The following is a 16,147-nucleotide window of genomic DNA, read 5'->3' on the forward strand; positions in this document are numbered from 1 at the left end:
GATCAAGATATATTTTCATATTTTGTTTATTGGATTATTTGGCAAGTATTGTACAGTGTCGTAGGCCACTTCTTGGACGTGCCTGCCAATCTGCCATGACCAAGATTACGCATAGATGTGTCCAATTAATATCTAGTGATATTATGCCCCCCATTTGGGAGGAGATCAATTCGCACTGCAAAACAAGAAAGGGATCAAAATCTACTCGTTGGTGGAAACCACGTAGGAATTAGTATAGGAGATGTACGTTTTCATGATGTTTTAGGAATCGATTCCACGACCGAGCAAGGGTGCTATTTAAGATTATGAAAACTGATGTGTGCATTTGCGAGGTGGCTAGGTGATTATCGAATTTTGCTCACTTTATTCTTTATTCTTGCAGATCGAGTTGCTGGGAATGTCAATTAAGCAAACTGGTAACAAACATTATTCTTGTCGAATTAATATCAATTAACTAGTAGACCAGCAAGGCAGCAACACGAGCTAATAGAAAGCCACAACATCTTGCATGTTTGCCTGTACAATGTTGTTTTGGATTAAATATTCAACTAAAAAAATAAAAATCAAATTAGTTTGGGAGTACAGTTAAGTTCCCATGGATATGAGATATATATTCAAGTCAATTAATCCACCACCTATTAGGTTACTTCACTACTAGTAATATCACGTACGTACGGCAACAATTCCTCAGTTTGCTAAACCAATTACCTTGGTAACAAATTGGTAACTTATCCTTTTTTATTTATCTTGAAAAAAAAAAGAAAAAAAACAGTAGTCTTCTATGAACAACCAGCAATACCGTACCGTTGTTGAGCATAATTTACTGATAATATAATTATCCATCTTAACTTTAATTAGTCCTATATATAGCTTCATGATCAAGATGTTTGAAACTTCTAGTTTTTTAGATCTAGGGTTGGAGGAGGGAATTCATGTAGTATAGGTTTAGATTGGCCCAAGTTGATTGTTTTCCCAGCAACAATTAATGTATGTGGCTTTGATGTTTAGGTGAGCTGAAGCTAGCTAGCTAGTTGGCCCGGACAGTGCTCGGAAGCAACAATGTATATCATCATATCCGATCCTTTCAACCCAGAAGGTGATCATTTGGCCAATTCTATACTAGTTTCAACAAACTGATCATGAACCATTGTGTAACACCAAAGAAACTGTAAGCAAAATAAGTAGGAAGGAGCAGGAAGCAGCAAATCATATGCAAGCAATAGAGAACCCTAAACCCTAATAATAATACAGAACTTAATTCAATTATGATGAACCTGATGCATGCTTGCGTTCTTAATTGAATCTATCTCAAGTTAATTTGAGAGCAGTCCCCTTAAAAACAATGTTCCCATGTGGCCATATATATAGATGTAAACAATACTACATACACAAGGTGATAGCTAGCTAGTTTTTCCAAAATTCAACTTACACCTGCAGAGTGCAGACACTTGATATTTAAGCTAACTGGTGTACATATATCATATATGTAATTATAGACACAAATCAATACTTTGCTGAATTAATATATATAAATGCCTTCTATTCATTCAGGTGGCGGAGCATCCAAGGCGGAAGGAGCGTGTTACTGTTGGCGGCGGCTTGATGTTGAGGCGGAGGTGGGATTTCTTCATCCTGATCATAACCTCCAGAGGAGCCTCTGCAATTTAACATTTATCAATTCGTTCAACTCTCACATGCCTCTACATGTTAAACTAATTTCAACTCGAGAAGTCCACAACTTCCATATCAATATACTCAACAGAAGGACTGATCCTGGGTGAAAGATCGAAACAAAACCAATCGCAGTAGATCAGAACGTACCCGAAATTCATGGACGGCAATGCCTGAGGTAGAAGGGCACTGGTGGAGGAGTCGAAGCTCTGCCTCTGCATTTGCTCCCATTGTGACTGAGCCTGTGCTTGTGCCTGTGCTTGTGCCTGTACCTGTGCCTGTGCCTGTCCCCGTACCTGTGCCTGCGCCTGGGACTGTGGAGCACTGCCGGCTACTGCTTTCTCCTTCTCTTTGACCTATATATCAGATGCATACGTACACATGGCTCAAGCAGCTAAGAGCTAGAATATTAGAATGGAAATTAAGGACGCTCAATTCTTAATTTTGAAATCAATTCTTCACGTTTACCTTCTTTGTCAGCAAATTATTTTGCTCCTGCAACGCCTTATCCTGTCATGGAAAATAAATCCAATCCACCATATATTCAGATTATATATATGTACATTTTGATTACATGTATACCTAAATTAACTGTCTTTTCTTACCTTCTTCTGGAGCGTTGAAATGGATTCGTACATAAGTTGGTTCTGTATGTGATCAAACAAAAAATCATATTCCAAAATTTTCTTAGACAGACAAAGAAAACTCATACACCCGTGTATAAATATGTAGAATATCTAGCTACACTACCCAATACTATCTGGTGTATTCATTGCTGTTGTACGTACCTTTCTAGACCTTACGTGCTTCAGAGCAGAATCAAGTTGCTGCTCCAAATTCTGAAGCTGTTTCATACTTAAGGATTGTAGGTCTTCCCCCATGAAATGACTGCAAATAAAAACATGACAAAATGTAATGCTATTTATCATAACCTAACGAAAACGCAAATACTTTACTCATTTAACAAACTGGTGTTTACCTTTGATTTTTCTGTAAAACCTCCACCCTGGCTTTGAGCTTTGCATGTTCCAGAGTCCAGTTTCCCTATACAACATTAAAATTACGGAATAAGTAATTCAGTAATACAGGAGCATTCCCTTTGAGATGACAGTCAGGAGAGTGTGCATGGCATACATTTGACTGATCCTGATCCTGCTGCTCATGATTATTTCCAAGAAGTTGCCTCTCTGCATATGAATATCTCTCATACCTTTCCAGGATTCTTTCCATGCTATCAATAAACGAATAACTGTTAGTGAGAACTCAAATAACCTTCAACCAGACTTGACACACATATGCATTTTCCTTCTTTAATTTTGCTGCATAATTAACAAACGTGTCAACATGAAAATGGCTTATAGTGAATTTGAGGTTCAATAATCCGGCTCCAGCTAACTTAGCTATGGATTTTTCTCGTTAGCATTCAATTCTAAGCTCCTGGTAAGACATAAGAAATTAAGGGAGGGATTTGGATTCAAACAATTGAAACCAACATAATCTAATGTTGGAGTATTACGCTTCATTTGGTTCATATATACTTGTAGGTACCTAAATTTGTTTTCAAAGATTTCATATTGATGCATGTGAGTTTTTAGTTCTTTTTAGTCGAATCGATAATATTCCCGAATAAGCAAATAAGCAATAGTAACCTCTTAATGTCTTCTCACATGCATTAAGAAAAAAAAAAACAACACCAACCCTCTTAATGCTTAGTAAATCCCCACACCCCATTTTGCATAAAGCAATAGGGCCATTGGACTAACTTATGCAAACATGTGATAAATATTTAAGTCTATATATATTGAAAGTAGAAGATCAAGGGTACATAAATATATATATATGTCTATCAGTCTATGAATGTACTAACATTAGTTAATTACTAATTAAGATTGAAACCAATTATAACTTCCCGGGATAAATACAGACAAACTCCATATGATTATTATTGGCACATTTGAACCAAACAATTTAATTGTTAGGGATATTATAGTTTAACTAGAATTCCAATAGTTTACATTACAATTGAAAGGGTTAGCTTGTTCCTTTCCTCAAAATGATCTTAAGTGTAGCTTTATATCATAATATATACCTCAAATACGGTACTTTTTTAATTGAGCTGATCCATCACATACATTCGATCGATATCTTTTTCTATATAGATCAAATGATATTTAGTTCATTAGAATAAGAGAAAGTTACATGTACTTGAGATACAATTAAAGGGAACCATAGGCAACACTAATTAAAGAGCCAATTCCGTCTTATATATACAATCTAGAAAAGCAAGAGATTTCTCCTGAATCAAATTGTTAAAAACATACTGCCTTATTATTGTAATTACTTAATTAGTTTCTTCTTGTCCACATTCAACCGTTCATATTGTATTGAAAGTTTACTGTTGGATCTTCTCAGGTGAATCAAGAAGACATGTACCAGCTTCAAATTAACTACTTCCTTTTAGTAGAGGCACATATCCTCTTTGTGGTTCTATATAATAACAGGACATGCAAATACCCAATATGTACATTTTCTCTTTGTGGTTACATCAATACCCTCCCTTATTACCCAGTGTCTACTCAGGAGAGTAGCTAGGGTATATGTATGTACAGGTCATAGTGAACTTCAGTGTTAAATTAAAGTACTATGCAGTGTAATAGTGCAAGAAAAATGAAAGAAGATAGAAAAGGTACTCAGACTAAGTTTAGGGGCTATTAACTGATAATCAAGGATGTAAATTTGGGTAATTGCTAGCTTTAGTCTCGGTGGTAGAGCAAGAGAAAAGACAGCACAGCTATATATATATATAGCTCATTATATTTGAGTGGATGATCAGAAATCCAGTACAGTTTCTCTTTTCTTTTTGTTTTCTTGTGGATTATATTATGATGATTAACAGATTCATAGTACGTACCCCCACAGAAATACCCAGGAATCGATCTCTTTACTCTCTAGTCACTACTCATCAACCAAGTCTTAAACAGCTAGCTGCTGCTTAATTGAACTTTTTTTATGCATGAAATGGATTATATAAACAGCTAAACACAAAAATAATTCAATACAAAAAAAAAAAAAAAAAAAAAAACCTAGGAGCTTGCAGCTACTACTGCATGAACCATAAAATTGCCAGAGATCGATGAAAGAACAAGTATGGAATTGCTGAGTAATAATATGAATCTGAATGCCAAAGAATAAGAAGATCGAAGTAGTTCGAAGTCAGATTATTACATACCTAGAATCAGTGGAGTACTCAAACAGCTTGCCTTTGGTGGAGAAGACGATCAAAGCGACCTCAGCATCGCAGAGCACAGAAATCTCATGCGCCTTCTTGAGCAGCCCAGACCTTCTCTTTGAGAAAGTCACCTGCCTGTTGATCTTGTTCTCTATCCTCTTCAACTGAACCCTTCCCCTCCCCATGATAATGGATCTCTCTCTTTCTCTCTGGGAAACCGAAAAAAAAAACAACCAAGAAAATGGGAAAGAATTTGAGAGTGAGAGAGAGAGAGAAAGAGCTGGAGAATATAGATGGGGTTTTTTCTATATATCTAAATAGATGGTCTGCTAGTCTGGGAGTGACTGATCTGTGGTTTTATTATATGTAAATTTATAGGAAAGTTGAAAACCTCTGTGGGATTAGATGAGCGGGTTTCCAAAACCGGATGGTTTTTCCCAAGGCGTTGTCAAGTTGCTATTGGCTGGAGCTTCTGTGACAGTCGTTTATTGGTCTATAAGACATGGCCTCGAAACCACATATTTTCCTTATTTCAGCTTAATTAATTACCAACGACGCCATCATCGTACGAGCTCGGGTTTCTGAAACACAGGATCTTTCTATGATTTCTTCTGTAATTTTTTTCTTACTCTTTTTTTTTTTTTTACTTTTCTTTGGATGCTCCTTTCATGATGTTACTGTGGATTTTTACTATATATGTGTGTTCTTGGCCAAATATATTTTAGCATTGTTGTGGAGTATCATGCTGTGGGCACTATAGTGTTCGTTAATTTGTGTCAGGGTTCTCAAAGGAGTAATATGCTTGCCAATCCAATTTTTGCTTTAATGAAAGTGAGATATCATTAGATTGTATTTTGTACCCTTTCTTGATTTAGTCATGAGGCATGCCTTTCTACTTGCAACAAATAATTAATTGGAATTTAGCCTCTTTTGTGATACAAATAATAATCTTTGATATCGTATGTACAATACCAATAATTTATTGTGTCTTCCTACAACATAGTAGACAATTTCGAAATAGGGTTTTGCCTATCGTTCCGAAAGATCTACTAAATTTTGAACCTCATTTCTCTCTACAACATGTACACTTTACGTATCTTAAACCAGGGTGTTGTCTGCGTTGCCAAAAATCTACTACTTCAATTTTGATTGTTTCAGTATTTCTTTGAGGCTCCTTGTTGACTTGCTCAAGTCATTCTACGCATTTTGGGAAGACTTAATTATGAGTGGTGTTTGCTCAAAAACAGTCGGCAGGAACCAATGTACACTCCTCTTTATAAGTACCCTACAATTTTTAGCCAATATTTCTCTATACTCCTATATGAATGATACTTTTTCTTCAAGAGAGAAAAGAAAAGGTATAGCACCAAGTACAAATATGAGAAATGTGATGATCGATTTCTTGCAATTCTCTTCGGTCAAAGTAAAAAACGAGAATGCTCACCTTTGGTAGCAAAGGTTTACACAATACCCTTTCTTCTATTTGTCCGAACAGAAAAGAAAGGCATTGAACATAACTAGGGCCACTGTTGGTAGCTAGAGGTTTCATTTTTGTTTTGAATTTCAAGCCTTGACAGTAATGTTTTTACCGCACTTACAATATGGAACTTGCCATTTTACTATCGTGGAGTTAATTTCGATGAAGATAGGATAAGTTGGAGTCGACTCATCAGGAATCCGAGATTCATCTACGTACAAAGTGAGTTAGGTATTAGTTTTACCAATCGTTTGCTCAAAGATTCAAAGGAGGGGATTCTTTTAAAAACAAAAGGGAATTGATTCCATCCATTCACGAATTAAAATTTTTATTTAGGAAAACCATCTAGTGTGAAAAAGTTGGTCGAGCTGCCTAGTATGGAACCTCTATATGTCTCATGATTCCCACCAGCTTATGTCCAGCAAGTTTGAGAGGTCTTTTGATTCGGTAAGAGATTAGTCTGGCTTTGATGGGATACTTTCGTGGATCTTAGTCTAAACTGACTGAGTAGTATATATTGAGTATATTATTGAGTAGTATTGACTAGTGATCGAGTATCCATCTAATTAGGGTTGACGCCATAGTGTCCCTAGATTTTAAGTCTTTAATATGTATACTTGTTTTCAATAACCGTACTTGACTAGGAAGAAACGGATTAATTTATTCATTCATACAACTTTTTTACTATACTCATAGAGGTCACTCATTAATCATGATGTTCTTGACAAATAGACATCGAAGTTACGCATGCACCTTGCTCAATTATACATAAAAACACTTTAACCATTGATGTGTACAAAGTATATCCACAAATCAACGAATAACGATCATGCAGCGAAGCAATGTACAAATTTCTTCAGGCCTTTGGTAAAAGCGCGGAAAACCAACAACTCCATTGCTCTAATTAAAGGAATCGATTAAAGTGTTGATCTTACACTGTAAAATAGAGACATGGAATGAAGTCAATACACAGACACACACAAAGATGTTACTATTTTGGCGAAGGCATTCCTAGCCTTGTTTTCAAACTCAAACCAAACATGGAATTATAGTTGTGTTAAGCAAATAGTACTTGTACGTACCCTAGAGAAGAAAAAAATTGCAATTCTTGTTCATTTTTTGCTAGGGGTCCAGGGTCCAGGGTCCAGGAGCCAACTGTATTAATGAAAATAGATAGTCCACGTGGGCCGTGGCCCAGCCCAAGTTGCGTAGGAAGGGTTAGGAATCTTGTCCTTTCCCTTTTTCCCGGCTCGTCCGAATCAGGTAAGAGATAGGGACTCCGACTGAAAAAGGAAAAAGCAACTCGTTACAGACCTTACGCTTAAAGGGCAAAGAAGTGCTGTATTTTTTTAGTACCATCTAACCACTCAATGCGAACAAAAAACAAACAAACAAAACAAAATACGAGTTAAGACTTCGAATTACATGATTTATTTTTATTGTGAATTTGGAATAAAGAGTAATAAGACGATTTGTGATATGAATCTCGCCAAACAGGTAGATCAATGAGGATAATTACTCGCAGCGCATGTAAATGATTTGAAGTTGGTTTGGTCATTAATGAGTAACAGTGTAGTTCTTGATTGAGACGGTTAACGTCATTATTGGCTAATTAATCTTTTACGATAGGGTTGATCATGACTTAAGAGATAATTAAGGGCAACGTTTGAAAGGATGGTGTACGTAGATAAATATTGGTGTCCCATTTGATCAACCTTTTGGTGACACTACATTGACTAGAAAGAGACCTTTGCCTAGTGATGGGATGCGATCAACAATGACATTTTCAGTGAAGAAGTTATTAGGGTTTGTAAAAGGCAAATTTCTTGTGATTCATCATACAAGGCAACTGAGTTGCCTCCTGATTAAGTGTCCCTCTTACACGTCAAAATGCTTTGGAAGAAAGCTCTTGTTAGCGAGCTGGCTAGCTAATTGGATTCTATTTGAAGCATCCATCTATCCATCCATCCATCCATCGTGGTTTGCTAATTGCTAGGGTTTAAGCTATTCCATTGTTTGAAATTTCTTTCGGCTTTGCATTTGTGTTTCTCTCGCTAAAACTCAAAAGTTAACAAACTTTATGAATATGATTATCTGAATATATATAGATCAATGCATCTTCTATCTGGACGTATTTTCGAATTCTTTTCTTATAAATTATGTTTTATTGGCATATTTGTTGCCATCAAAATTCAAAAGGGTGATTGATATGTAGTAGATTTTGTCCTAAATCACCCGCTCATGATTTAGGGTTTATTTTCTAAGACACAACGAAATCAATTCATTGATGATAATCATACAACCTCTTTCGCTCGGAGGGATCCGAAGATCATCTATATACATAACATTGCTCATCATCTATGTACATAACATTGCTCAAGTAGTGCACTACCGCACATACATGTTACCATATGATTCCTAACAAAATAGTGCACTCCTAACTATGATCATAATATGCCTTGTGTATTCATTATTTTTATAAAATGTTTGTTGTTTTGCTCGATATATAGAATACGTAGTACCCCGCAATCACAAAATATTTACTCTATTTCTTATTTTATTTAACTCAAGAAGTTACTTGGGGACTTTGGCGATATACAGATGAAGGGCTTGACTGGGCAATGACCTGGTAAAATGACTTCCCCTAAAAACCGAGTTAGGGAACAACATCCCCATCTTCATCGCTTTAACAAAAAAAAAAAAAAAAAAAAAAAAAAAAAAGGAACAAGGGTGGGGAGCTTCGGTATTATTGCCTGCCCGCTATACATTCTCATGGGCTTTAGGATCAACGAAGCCAGAGCAACTAAGCCCAAAGCTGCACACAGTTTAACCATACAATACTACGAATCCATAAAAAGTTCTTTAAAATGTCGATACAAATTCAATACATGCAAATACAGATGTTACTACCACGTAATTACTGTTTCAAGCATAATAATTACAGTTAAATTGCATAGAACAAGTGCGTGGCTTGATTCTTGAAGAAGATGAAGCAACAGTTTCCATATCTTATTTCACCATGCACATATTTATTGACAATCAAAAGTTGTCAAAGCATCCACCCAGGAATGAATCCATTCACATTTTGGCCTGGATTTCCTGCATTCATCTGCTGATGATGATGATGATCTGAACCCAATGGTGTGTATCTGCACCAACCAAAGTACCAAACAGTTCTATTATGAATACTTAAACAGCCAATATATGTCTGCCAATTTGCGAATAATCGAAAGATAGGTACCCCATTTGCATTGCGGAGTTGTTGTTTCCTTGCAGTTGCTGAAAGAAACCTTGCGACTGGGGAGGAAAACGGCTATTGTGCTCATGAATGTTGTTTTGGCCATAGCCACCGTCCCATGCCAGATGAAGTGGAGCACCTTGCAGATTAGTTTCTTCCAGCTGTTGCATACATTTGTTAATCAGACATGTATCGGAAAACCAAAGCTTGATTTAACTACATGACCGAAAGTAAGAAGAAGCTTGATTTCAACAAGTATCATTAATATCTTACCTTCCTCCTCAAGGATTTGTTAGTTTCAACAAGCATCTGTTCCTGCTCGATGAAATTAGAACAACAGTCATTATATATGATGTTCAAACGCATCTGCATCAACTTTGGAAGCAAGCAAATGCACGTATTGGATTTTCGCTTACCCTGTTTTGAAGATCAGAAAGCTCGTCCAGCATAAACTGAGTCTGATCAATGAGAATAGAACAAGGGAAAAAACCATATCAGCAACTTATAGTTTATTATCTCTTGAGGAATATATGCATCACAATCAGTTATCAGATTTGCAGATGTTGGAGTGATAATGAAGGATCAAGATTTGTTAGGGTTAGAATACAAATTCATCTGCATGCTTTCTATGGAATCTAAATAGTCCCAACCAGAGAGCAATGGCTAGGTTTTGATGTATATGCTATTGAGCTTCAATCAATATGTGAAACTAATTCAGAAAAAATATCACCTTTGTTGACCTAATATGCTTCAGGGATGACTCTAGTTGATGCTCAAGCTGCTCAAGCTCCTTCGTGTTCAGTGGGCCCAAATCTTCTCCAAGAAGATTTCTGCATATTTGTAAGTTGGGAATATCTATAAGTAATTCAGTACTAGCTAAGAATCTAGTATATATACAACAATTTCTACCAAATTTCTTGAATGATGATTTGAAAAATTACAGCTTAGTAAACTTTAGCCTAGCTAGTTTGTATTACCTCTGAGATCGTTGGAGGACCTCCACTCTTGCTTTAAGCCTCAAATATTCCTGGTAACTGTTCTGCTTGAAACAAAATGGTAAGGTAATAACTATTTTTTGAATAGATTAAAGATCAACTAACTTCTCCTCAAAAAAGAAAAAGAGATCAACTAACTTACATACATGTATTAAGTTGACCACCAAATCGAAGAATGATTTAGTATTCTTAATTACATATGAAAGATTACATAAGGTCATGGGGGAAGTGTTTGTACCTGAGTCTCGTTTACAGGTTGGTTGGCTTCCAGGGCACCATAACTGCACCTTTGGTACTTTTCAAGTGTTTTCATCATGCTAAATACAAGTTTAAAACATATTGATCAAACATAAATCATTACACTTACACATAACTAAAAATTTGTGCGATTTCAAGATATCGAAGGGAATGGATTACAGCAAATTATTTCATCACAAATTCCACAAAAACCTCATTATTAGAAGAGCCAAATGCAGGACTTTACGCTGTTATATATGTTTGCCTGAATAGGGTGAGTTAGGATGAATTCCACCTATACTACGATTTGATTAAGAAAAATCTTTCAACATTCTATGAGGTCAAGGTCATGAATCATCAACACTGAAAGAGTGAAAGAGATTAAAACAAAAATGCAAGGTCGGAATTAATGTATCGAGCTTTTTAAGTCGTTGATACTTCGATCAATCGCGCACTAAAGCACAATAGTGTGCAACTAACATGACAACATGACACTACTAGCAAAAAAACATCTCACACGGATTCTATTCTTACATATTACTTTAAACTCACAGAAATCTGTGACAAACTCTCAATGACACATATAGCCGTGTGGAATAGACTTTTTCAGGTCCACATTACTTTATACAAATATAACTGCAACAGAAATCTGTGTGAAAAAATATTGGACACGGAATGGAGTGTGTATGTGAAACATGATAATAATATTTCACACAGTTATCTGTGTGTATTACAAGTCACACAGACATCTGTGACAATGAAATATTAGAAAAATTAGAAATATTTATCTTTTTCAATTATATAGACCACATATTTACAGTATTGTGTAACTAATCCTAATTCCCACAAATATCCGTGTGCAATGCTAATTACACATTTAACCGTGTGTAATGTTTACACATATATTTGTGTGAATAATTAAATTTGACACAGACTTCTGTAGGTAAAATTCTTAAGGACGGACATCAATGTGAAATCTATCAGTTTTATCGAGATGTGTTATACCTATAGATATCCGTGAGAAATATTCTACAGTTTCACAGAAATCCGTGTGAAATAATGTAAGGGTGTATTGCCGCTTAAAACTGGATACTCAAATTTGCTGGAAATTTCCGCTCAAAACTGGATACCCACACGGACTAAAGTGCCTACCTTAAAGAACAATAAAAAAAGAGGGAATAACATGCCTAGAACACAACGCCGTTTGGGTCTCTATTTACTCTATTTACTCTTAGTCTTTCCACATTACAGCCATTTCCTTGGTAGTTTGGCAACTGATGGCGTTTATTTCCCAATTGACGTCAAGGATTGGCGTCACTTTGATGTTGATAACGACCTTGGAAAGGCATGGTTGCACATTGAGGTATGTAAATTAATAATCTAGAATTATATTGATAGGTTGATTCATCTAATTAATAAGGGATTATAATATTTGGAATTGTAGGGGACAATTGATTGGTATGAGACTGACACTGCTGCTAAAAAATCTAAAATCAAGAAATATGCACTTGAGAGCTCTTAGATCGCTGGAAGCACCACAAGGCAGACTTAAAGAAATTGTATTGGGTGCCTAACAAAGGGACTGATGAGCGTTTTCAATGCCCTTTGTCTTCCATAGATAGTAATCAATGGAAAGTTTTTGTTACTCACTTAGATGATGAGGATACTCAGGTATTGATGCATTTCTCATGTTTTCAATGTTCATCAATATAATATGTATGATGAGTAATTTAATGTATGAGTGTCTTTTACATAACAATATAATATGTGAAGGCTGATATTAATGTTCTTTACAGACCAAGGCTGATATTAATGTCAGTAATCACTCGCAAAGGGTAATGCATCACAGTACAGGCACAAGGACTTTTTCAGTAGTTGTATATGAATGGGTGAGTTATCATGTTAATGTACATTATGTGTCAATTGATTGATGCTTAATTCTTTGCGTATCTTACATTGCAGCAAGTTCAGAATGGGGTTGAGGAACAACCTAATAGGTTGGAAATCTTCAAGTTGACAATCGTAAAAAAGGAAAAACTTTGATATGGAGAAAAGACTCACTGCACAAATGGAGGACTTCAAAAGGCAGCAAGAAATACTTATGGCAAAGAAGGTGACCGAACTAGCTACATATGAAATGGGTAGAATGCTGAGAGATGCTGGATTTTCGCAAATTGAGACGGCATCACAAATGGAGCCAACACAACCAAAAGGCAATAGAAATGTGATCCCAACCCCAGATATCAATGATGTGTATCGGCCCGAAATGCCTCAAACAGTTCGTCGTTTGCAGCTTTGCTAATTAATTTGGTTAGTTCACCCCAATATGTCATTATCTATTTTGATGGTTGTATCTATGTCTGCTTTGATGGAATCTATTCTTGGACAAGGATTATGTTGTTCTTAGGGGGAAATTCTTAGTGGTTTTCCGCCTTGAACAACATTGTATTCTAGAAAAGCAGCCTTGTTTTGTAATCCAAGAATTGTAAAAATTAGGGTATGTAAACTATGTTGGTAGGAATGTAAACTATATACATTTTTATGGAAATGTCAAATGTTATATTATGGATGGAGTTGTGGATTTGTGTTGTTTGAATGTTTGATTATAAATAGAATGAAATATATATATATATATATAGCAGAAAAATATGAGCAGGAAATTAGTATTTGAATTTTTTTTTTTAATGCTATCCCTATTTCACACGAAATAGTGTGAATCAAAGTAGACAAAATTGACACATTTATCTGTGAATAATTTACCTCACAGATTTAAGTGAATTATATTTACACAGTTATCTGTGTGAATAAATTCTACTAATTCACACAGACATCCGTGTGAATTACAAAGTTATTCTCACTGAATGAGCTCTCATAAAGCAATCACGTTTTGTGGATATATGTTGGGGCCCACGTCAACTATTCGCACGGACTTTTTTATCTGTGTATGTTGAGCATTAGCCCCCTGCAAACAGCACGGATAGACAATTCGTGAGTGTAGCGTGACTAATGGCTTTCTCACACGGATGTTTGTGTGAGATAGCCATATTTCACACCGATTTAAATCTGTGTGAAGCTTCATTTTGCTAGTGGTGTGAGCAAAGAGTCATTCATCATTCCAAGTCCAGGTGAGAAACACATATTCATTGACGAACAAAATCATTCATCAACGGATTTTAGTGAAAAAGTGCATAGTCTATTCAAGTGTATGATGGAATGACATTAAGAGGAAGGAACCAAGCATTTTCTGATAAACTTAATATAACAATACCAAACTCAAATAACACCAACTGATAAGTTGGATTTGTACTATTAAAATGATAGAAAGACCTTGAATTTTCAAACTTAATTAAAGCATCAATTTTTTATATGGTTCAATTTAGGGGGGAGCCTAAAGTAAGAACATATCCACACTCTTACTCCTAAAATGTCTTGACTGGGATCCAACCTTAGAATAGCTTTTGGAGTTCTAGCTTGCACTAGGCCTCTTCTTCAGAGCTTTGTGCTAACTGTTAAGTAAAATTTCTTTCTTATCAGAACAAAACTTCAAAAATCTTAAAGATGATTAATAAAAAAAAGTCGGATTCTCCAAGGGGTAAGTTGTAATTTTTGGAGGAAGCATTACTGTTAGTCATATCACAGTTTAGCTATATTAATTCAGTTCAAGGCAAAAGCTTCATGATATGCAGCTTTAGAAGTAAAGAACTGAAGACTATAAAAAGAGGCAGCCTTTTATATATCTGTTGGTGAAAAATCAGTAATTTAATTGCAACACAAAGTACAGCATGCAGAAAAATTACACATCAAGTATCAAATCACCTGGCACCGAATCATAACAGTGAACCGGTTATATGTCTGTCCTTAGTCTAGGAAATGACAAATGCACTGGAATAACTAAGTTCAAGTTGAACTGATAAAACCAGAGGCATCTTTTAACAGCATGAGTGAAATTAAGTTTCAATGATCTAGCTTGTTCAGTTCAAATAAATAAAATTGGGAAAAAAAAATAGGATTCAAAGAAGATCGAGTAAAAAAATGTAGATATGTTAAACTTCCTATGCTATAAATAGAAAGAATTCGAAATAAGTAAATCCCATGTAAATTAGAGATCGAATTAGGAAATTCCTTGACGTGTCTAATAACTACTCCAAAAGTACAATCCAATTCCGAAAACCCATGTCTTTATTTATGAGACAATCTAGTCCTACTCTTAACAACTAGTTATGTTAATTTCTGGTTTGTTGCAACATGAACTAATTTAACCAAATAAGCATCAAATATCCAATTTTACGATTAATTTTTTATAGAAATATTTATGTAGGAAAAGACTCTAATTTTATCAAAAAATGTATCAGAAACTTCAAAAATAATACCAAAGCTTTTACTAAATATATATAAGAACAAGAAAAAAGAAGAAGAAAATATGCCAGATCTTTAATTAAGAGACGAGCTCAAAAAAGCCTTTCATTTTTCCTCACTTGCAGCAGATCAAATAAGCTAAACTAATGGTTCAAGTAGAAAGAAGAAGAACGACGAAGAAAACATTAAGAAAAAAAAGTTGAAGAACAGAAGAAAAAAACTGGAATCTTGCTTAAGAAAGTTAACTACAAGCACACAGCAAGGATCGAATATAAAAACAGAAACCACACAGATTTTGCATCCCCTAAATCTTGAGCATCCGTATGCATCACTAATATTGAAAGCTTCCCATATATATGAATAATCAGAATATATACATGCTAATATATATACTGATATATATGGATACCTTAAGCTGCTGCAGAACTCATAGAGCTTTCCACGGCCAGAGAAAATAATGAGAGCAACCTCAGCATCACAGAGAACTGAGAGCTCATAAGCTTTCTTGAGCAGGCCATTTCTTCTCTTGGCAAAAGTGACCTGCCTGTTGATTTTATTCTCTATCCTCTTGAGCTCAACTCTCCCTCTCCCCATTTTTCCAAAAAATTAAAACCCAACCAACCACCCTTTCCTGATCTATCTAGTTATCTCTACCTCTCCCCCTAGTCTTGGTTAGATCAGAGGTAGACAAAACTCTCTGAGAGGAAAGCTCTGTGTTTTAGGGTACCAAAAGGGGTAAAAGGATAAGTGCAATATGAGGGAAATGGGAAACCCCTAGAAAATAAAAATATATATATAAAGGCATCTGTATTTTAGCTTTGGCTTTATTATTGCCTACCTCCTCCTCAGGTACTGTACTGGCCTGTAGAGGACATGTATGATATTTTAGACATTCTAGTGTATGATGATTCCATTCTCAGGTTTTTGCCTTGTTTCACTCTCTA

General features: G+C 35.5%; 2 protein-coding genes across 2 annotated transcripts; both read right to left on the reverse strand.

Annotated features, from left to right (window-relative positions):
* Window positions 1–1,258: 1,258 nt before the first annotated feature.
* LOC101305755 (agamous-like MADS-box protein AGL8 homolog) lies at window positions 1,259–5,246 on the reverse strand. The gene is made up of 9 exons (XM_004299232.1): window positions 4,901–5,246; window positions 2,806–2,902; window positions 2,651–2,715; window positions 2,460–2,559; window positions 2,277–2,318; window positions 2,134–2,181; window positions 1,980–2,027; window positions 1,822–1,913; window positions 1,259–1,657 (listed from the first exon to the last, which is right to left on the reverse strand). Exons 1-9 carry the CDS (start codon window positions 5,083–5,085, stop codon window positions 1,540–1,542), a joined length of 795 nt encoding a protein of 264 aa, XP_004299280.1. The 5' UTR covers window positions 5,086–5,246; the 3' UTR covers window positions 1,259–1,539.
* Window positions 5,247–9,202: 3,956 nt separating this feature from the next.
* On the reverse strand, window positions 9,203–15,877 carry LOC101306043 (MADS-box protein CMB1-like). Its single transcript, XM_004299233.1, has 8 exons — window positions 15,613–15,877; window positions 10,849–10,927; window positions 10,593–10,654; window positions 10,346–10,445; window positions 10,032–10,073; window positions 9,889–9,930; window positions 9,619–9,776; window positions 9,203–9,526 (listed from the first exon to the last, which is right to left on the reverse strand). Exons 1-8 carry the CDS (start codon window positions 15,795–15,797, stop codon window positions 9,427–9,429), a joined length of 768 nt encoding a protein of 255 aa, XP_004299281.1. The 5' UTR covers window positions 15,798–15,877; the 3' UTR covers window positions 9,203–9,426.
* Between the last annotated feature and the right edge of the window lie 270 nt (window positions 15,878–16,147).

This window comes from Fragaria vesca, linkage group LG5 (genome assembly GCF_000184155.1).
Source record: "Fragaria vesca subsp. vesca linkage group LG5, FraVesHawaii_1.0, whole genome shotgun sequence".
Classification (NCBI taxonomy): Eukaryota; Viridiplantae; Streptophyta; class Magnoliopsida; order Rosales; family Rosaceae; genus Fragaria; species Fragaria vesca.

Bases quoted from the DNA above. Each gene is read 5' to 3' on its own strand.
- LOC101306043 (XM_004299233.1), bottom strand. From the start codon at position 15,797: ATGGGGAGAGGGAGAGTTGAGCTCAAGAGGATAGAGAATAAAATCAAC. The intron at 10,655-10,848 runs GTACAAACACTT...TGTTTCAAGCAG, and splicing joins AACCTGTAAACGAGACTCAG to AACAGTTACCAGGAATATTT. The intron at 10,074-10,345 runs GTGATATTTTTT...CTCATTGATCAG, and splicing joins AGCATATTAGGTCAACAAAG to ACTCAGTTTATGCTGGACGA.
- LOC101305755 (XM_004299232.1), bottom strand. From the start codon at position 5,085: ATGGGGAGGGGAAGGGTTCAGTTGAAGAGGATAGAGAACAAGATCAAC. The intron at 2,319-2,459 runs GTACGTACAACA...GATCACATACAG, and splicing joins AGCACGTAAGGTCTAGAAAG to AACCAACTTATGTACGAATC. The intron at 2,182-2,276 runs GTAAGAAAAGAC...TTTCCATGACAG, and splicing joins TTTCAACGCTCCAGAAGAAG to GATAAGGCGTTGCAGGAGCA.